Here is a 6,002-nt window from a genome sequence, read left to right as displayed (position 1 = left end):
GAGAGGAAAAGAGAAACCTCTGGAGCCAGGGTAATTTATCTATGGCCATTAGCTGTTTTCTTGAAGTTTCCTACATTTTGTATGCTATAAATGGGTAGTATAGAATTGCAGAGGGTAGCTTTGAAGGCCTGGAGAACCTCTATGATTTCTGGAAGGTCTGGCTTGCCCAGGCATTTTCTCAAGTATAAAGGCTGATAGTTTCGAAAGAAACTGTTTGGGGCTGCGTCGGTGGGAGTAACGAAATAATTTGGATATATCAACAAAGTTGAAATGGTAAATTGGCCACCGTAATGATTACAAAAGCTTGTAATCATTACGGTGGCCAATTTACCATTTCAACTTTGTTGATATATCCAAATTTTCTCAAGTAAGCACCCTCCCCTCCCCTTCCCCCCCCCCCATAAGTACCTACACCTTCTCCTCCCTCACTAAATAGTAGGGATGTAAGGAAAACCTGAATTGATAACTCTTCAAGCTTCAACTACAGCAAAATCAGCACAGGATAATAATAAGCCCCACCCACTTAATTAAACACCTTCCAGTAAAAGCTGAAATTTAAATGAACACCCAGGCACCTAGTAGAGGAAATGCAGTAGGTTGGGAGTACACACTGACATTTGAATGAAGGCTACAGGCAAGTAACCAGCACACCTCAAGCAGGTAGATCTACTTGTTATCCAGCCATCACTGAAACCCTTGCTGGTGTCTAACTATCCTGACAATATTGTTAGAATTGATTTCACAAAACAGACCTTTCTTGGACAGTGTTCTTTTATTAGAGATAACCTTAACGTGATTGATATTCAATTTCTCTTTGCAATATCAATACAGTACTTAGCATTATTGTTTAAGACTTAATGTAAAATGTAATTAAAAATCACACATTAGACTGCCTAAATGCACCAGAGTGGAATAGTGCAGTTTATGATTGTCACTACATAAAAGATTCATGGTTTACCATTACAATCAAGTTGTCTTGTTCTTGTTGCTCTTGGATTGAGATGTAGGGGCAAAATTGTAGGGACAGTACTAGGAAAACAATTTTCTTCAGACCACAAGGGGCCACTTGTCCAAAGGGAGAATAAATATCTATCCAGCAGATGGGTGTCAGAAAAACATACTGCACCATCCACCTGACAGGGATTTATTCATTGGATAGTTTTAACCAGCCATCCAACAACTGGGGCCAGAAAATGTTATGGATATCAAGGCCCTGAGATGTTTAAGGAAAGGCTAAAATGATGAGAACCCATAGGAAGTTGGAAGGAGCCTAACATCAAAATAACAGGGGTTTAGGAAATCGGGGGAAATATAATTCATTGTGACACCCTGATGCAAGTTCAAAACAATGCCATATTTATAGGAGACAAGTGTGAGGTGTGAGAAACCATGACTGACCTGTAACACTTCCATCATTACTAATTATTATGTTCACTTTGAAAATAAATATCTAGTATGTGACAGTTCTGATTCACTGTTGATTACACCATAAAGGAATTTCCAATCAAAGATTGAGTCTTCAACCTCATAAGGGTGACATATTTTTACAAAGACATGTTGACGTTCATGGGTGGTAAAAATCTAATCATTTTACTCAGATTGAACTGTGTCTAGTCAGGTGGGCTGTATTCCTCGTCATAATTCAATCTTTTTGCCTTCCTTGATGGATTAAGTTCTGTGGTTTCAGGAAGATCAGCGCTATCGACATCACGTTTTTTGCCAGATTGGGTGTTCTAAAAAACAAAACAAAACATGTTGTCATAATGACCTGAAAGAACCATAAGCATGAACTTCACAAAGAAAACTTGTTTTCTCAAAAAATTTTTATTTCCTGAAAGGAGAGACATTGTTTTTGGTAAAACAGTATTTGAAGAAAAATATTTGTAGGAACAATATACTATTAAATTGGATTCCAATCAATAGGAGACATTAGAAAGATATTGGACAGAGAAGCAAAGTTTGGGCAGCTGACCGGTTGGACAGGTTTTTTTACAGTACAAAATGACCCTTTATACAATATTGCAGGACATTTGTACTCTATTCACGCATTATTTGTACTCTACTTTGGGCGGTTGTGTAATAAGAGGGGTACTACTGGTGGTAAATTTTGCTCGTTAACAACTAAACAGGAGAACACTGAAGACACCAACATCACTTGAATGTATTTTTACAAAAGAAAATTATCCTACTTTGACTTCCCATTGCTGGTGTAGATATCTCAATAGAATATTTGCTTTATCTGTGACAATTACTAAAATAAAACAGAACAAAAACTAGTACCATAATCATTCCCCTTTAAGCAAAAATATCACTATGGATGTTCATCTCAAAATATGGCTGTGATAATGGACAGGTCCTTATTAATAACAATGTGGCATGGGTACCACCCCTCCCACTTGAAGTTTCTAATGTTGTTGTAAATTAGGGAGTTTAAGAAAACCACAATGGTAGTGGGCAAGGGGAAAGTCACCAAACAAAAAGTTTTATAAGTAGAACAATGGCTATGTAAATGCATAAATTTTTACAAATTTCATCATGACCACTTCAAAACATTAATATGAATTAAACAAACTTTGCTTCGTCTGGAGAACGTAAATGAGGATGGCCAAATTATATCTCTAACTTCAAGATAGTTTTGACCATGAGAATGAACTAAATGACTTTAGAGTATCCCAAGATTTGTAGGTAAAATATAAGTTTAGTTTTTAACCAAAATGGTCCACAGCATCACCGTTCTCGTTTCTTTAACTCCCTATTATTCATTGTGCTGCTGCTGCTGCTGCTGCTGGTGATCTTATTGGTAATAATGATTATGATCACATTGAGGGATAATAATAATATGCAACAGGGGGAGGGGGTGGAAGAAGGGGTGGAAGAAGGGGTGGGTGGTAATATCAATGAAGCCCACACATACACTGGATGGGTAAAATGAGACAAGAGCGCCCAAAAGTTTGAGGTGTTGTATCTCAGTGTACACCAAGAAGCAATTTTCCCTGTCCTGTTCAAGATCTAATGCAACAGCAAAGTATGAGCAACAAGTTAAAACAATGTTTTCATGGGAACAATGGCCTCTCATGTATTGTACCTTGTTCAGCTGCTCCATCTTCTTTAGTTGGCAAGTAAACAACAGGCCTACGGTTCTGACGAAAAAAAAAAAAATACGTCCACTACGATTTTGATCGATCACGTATTGCAAAAAAATCATTTTTTATGTAATACAATAAAAATAAGTAATTACTAGCAAGTCAGAATTTTTACAAATTTACAAACAAATTAAAAGAGGCAACATTGTTTTAATGGGCAGTATTAGGCTATCAAATATCGTTCAACGCAGTCATTAAATGAGATGTTAAACAGATGACAAGAATAAAGAAGAAATAAAAAAAGTCAAGAATCTGAAACATGGTTTTTGTTTCCATCAAAAAATTTACGTGTATTTTGTTGCATTTGTTAACGTAACTTGTCGTTGCCTACTTCAGACTTAGCTTGCGCATCTCAGTCAAACTTTTGTTATAAAATATAAAATGCAGTCATTTTTCTTGAAGATTTGCCACTGAAGAAACAAAATATGGGGCTGTCGTAAAGAAAGAGAAGTTCATTTCAAGCAATTAAAATTCAACAAGTAACGAGGTTTACACCTACCGTGGGTTTGGAACTAGAATCTGTGCAATATTTTGAAAAATTGCGCTGATTAAAGGAAGGTAGTTCCTTCAGGAGGTCGCCCTAAACAAAAATGAACGAATTTCTTCAGATACAGGCTTACAGGCAAATCAGAATTGACAGAATATGTAGTTACATACCATGTTGTCTACGCGAAATTTCCAGTATGAACTTACTAAAATATATGCGCAATTTTATTTATAGATTTATTTTAACGCGCATCATCTTTGAAAGTCAATTGTGTTGTCGAATCGCGGGCGTAAATTTAGGTATCCAGGCAACACTGAAGAAAGCAAAATGGCGAACGTTAGTTCACCAAACCTAAGTAATGAGCCCGAAAGACCTGTCATAGAGTCCTCCGATTCGTCTGCTGCAGAGCTGCAAAAGAGGATTTCAGATTCTTTTGATATATTTGATCACGAATCTAACAAAACTGTCGACGTTAGGTGAGAAAGTAATAATAATATTTCGCTTCTGACGAATTCATTTGGCAAATTTATTTTTCTAAATATCCAGCTGTGATCTTGTACATTTTAAGAGAGGTTGGGACGATTGTAAGATCACTGAGGTGTTGTCCTACTGAAGGAGAGCTTCATGACATTTTAGCTGAGGTATGTGAAGCATTGGTGTTTTGTTTTGTCTTTTTTTGTTTTATTTTTTTTTTTAATTCTTTTGTCAGGAGTAAGTTTCATTTTAGTGAGAGTGATTAGTTAATGAAAATAGTCTGAATGTGTTTTCTCAGTTGAGTGATGTCAAGGTTCTATACATTTTCTTTATAGGTGGAAGAGGAAGAACCAACAGGATACATAAGATTTGAAAAATTTGAACCTGTTATGTTAAAAACTCTTCTGGAAAGAAGGTAAGGAATGTTCTAAAATTGCTAGGGGTGTCATGTCTATTCTAACTCTTGAAATGAACATGTTCCTCTTCCCATGAGGGAAAAAAGAAGATGCCTCTTTATGGCTTGGTCCACACCCAATTTAATCATCATTTAATTTTTCTTAGATACAAACCAGCACCTGAAGACCAAATAATGAAAGCATTTGAAGTTCTAGATCAGGAAAACAAAGGCTACCTTACCACAGAAGAACTTACAAAATATATGACTGAAGAAGGTATGCAGAGTGTTAAAATGGAAGTAGTAGTTGGAACATTACGGTATGCTATGCCTGTTATCTCGCAGATAGCAAGAGTGTACACAAAATTCTCCTGTTTGGGAGGTGAAATGGAGTTGTGCACTTGAGTCTTACTCGTGATTGGGAAATCATTAGGTTGTACATTATTAATAATCCTTGTTTGTGCCTTTTTGGCTTTGAGGGCACACATGGTCAGATGCACCTTATGACCCCGTCCCCCCTCCCCTCAGTTGGTAGTAGCAACCAATTAGTACCCAAGAGGGAAGGGTTCAAATCCTGTTGATTGAAGCCTGAGTTTTTTCAAACTTCTTTCTGAAATTCTGTAATAGCAGGGCTCCCACATGCACCAAGCACACATGGGGCAGAGCCCCATACCCATCGAATATGGTCAACCTCTTTTTGTTTGGTTGTCACGTGACTGACCAAGCGTACATTCGTATGTACGTGCCTAAGGGAGGGGTGACTCAGGTGAGTCTTGGCAAATGCACATCTTTTATGTTATCACTAACATTACGAACTTGGGAGCTCCTCTTTTAGGCTTGGCTAAATCTATATATTAGTCTTGTAATGACAGTCATGTGAGGACCATTTCTTTACTTGTTGGTTGGAGAAGTGTTTAAGGACTTGGGTTATCCTTTACATTTACAACAGGTGAACCTTTCACACAAGAGGAAATAGAAGAAATGCTTTCTGCTGCTGTTGACCCAGATAAAGGGATTATATTTTACAAGGATTTTGTTTCAATGATGGTAGTAGAAGACTTGTAACTGGATAGAATCACAGAAATTTTATTCTTCTCTGCATTGGTGCTTATTTCTGTGTCAGTTTTGTAAATAAATAGAAACCGGAGTTAAGCACCGGCCTAATGGGCCACTAGGCTCGTAAACAGACTTTACCTTTGTAAATAATTATAACTTGGAATTAATTTATGGTCTGATACCAAAAATCCTTTCCAAGTTTTTCACCTGAACATGCAATGGCAATAAATGTTAAATTGAATGATCCATGCCAGTATACATAGCTTAGACAACACAGTTTCAGCTTTTTTTTAAGTATAAATGATACCAAAAGAATTTTGTCTTGAATGAAAGGAAAATGTAGCTCTACTACAAGATACATTTTAATCTGATTATGGTACTTAAGTTGTGTATATATATTTTGAATTTGTATTAAAAGTTACACTTTCATTTACATTTTTGTTTTGCT

At 36.6% G+C, this 6,002-nt stretch overlaps 2 protein-coding genes across 2 annotated transcripts; one reads left to right on the top strand and one right to left on the bottom strand.

The window, feature by feature from the left end:
• Window positions 1–753: 753 nt before the first annotated feature.
• On the bottom strand, window positions 754–3,871 carry LOC111320668 (DET1- and DDB1-associated protein 1). Its single transcript, XM_022923333.2, has 5 exons — window positions 3,801–3,871; window positions 3,643–3,723; window positions 3,086–3,140; window positions 2,190–2,251; window positions 754–1,733 (listed from the first exon to the last, which is right to left on the bottom strand). The coding sequence occupies exons 1-5, from the start codon at window positions 3,801–3,803 to the stop codon at window positions 1,611–1,613; spliced, it is 324 nt and encodes a 107-aa protein (XP_022779068.1). The 5' UTR covers window positions 3,804–3,871; the 3' UTR covers window positions 754–1,610.
• Window positions 3,872–3,924: 53 nt separating this feature from the next.
• On the top strand, window positions 3,925–5,987 carry LOC111336976 (dynein regulatory complex protein 8). The gene is made up of 5 exons (XM_022943208.2): window positions 3,925–4,106; window positions 4,199–4,271; window positions 4,440–4,519; window positions 4,666–4,775; window positions 5,448–5,987. The coding sequence occupies exons 1-5, from the start codon at window positions 3,958–3,960 to the stop codon at window positions 5,561–5,563; spliced, it is 528 nt and encodes a 175-aa protein (XP_022798943.1). The 5' UTR covers window positions 3,925–3,957; the 3' UTR covers window positions 5,564–5,987.
• Window positions 5,988–6,002: the final 15 nt, after the last annotated feature.

Source organism: Stylophora pistillata, chromosome 4, assembly GCF_964205215.1.
Source record: "Stylophora pistillata chromosome 4, jaStyPist1.2, whole genome shotgun sequence".
In the NCBI taxonomy this organism is placed as follows: Eukaryota; Metazoa; Cnidaria; class Anthozoa; order Scleractinia; family Pocilloporidae; genus Stylophora; species Stylophora pistillata.
Note: the sequence above shows the minus strand (reverse complement) of the source record. Positions and strands in the feature narration are given on the sequence as shown.

Coding starts and splice junctions, on each gene's coding strand:
- LOC111320668 (XM_022923333.2), bottom strand. Junction 2,252..3,085: donor AGATGGAGCAGCTGAACAAG/GTACAATACATG, acceptor GTTTTATTTTAG/TAATTGTCACAGATAAAGCA. Junction 1,734..2,189: donor ACCAGCAATGGGAAGTCAAA/GTAGGATAATTT, acceptor TTTGTTTTTTAG/AACACCCAATCTGGCAAAAA.
- LOC111336976 (XM_022943208.2), top strand. CDS start 3,958: ATGGCGAACGTTAGTTCACCAAACCTAAGTAATGAGCCCGAAAGACCT. Junction 4,272..4,439: donor TTCATGACATTTTAGCTGAG/GTATGTGAAGCA, acceptor TTTTCTTTATAG/GTGGAAGAGGAAGAACCAAC. Junction 4,520..4,665: donor AAAACTCTTCTGGAAAGAAG/GTAAGGAATGTT, acceptor AATTTTTCTTAG/ATACAAACCAGCACCTGAAG.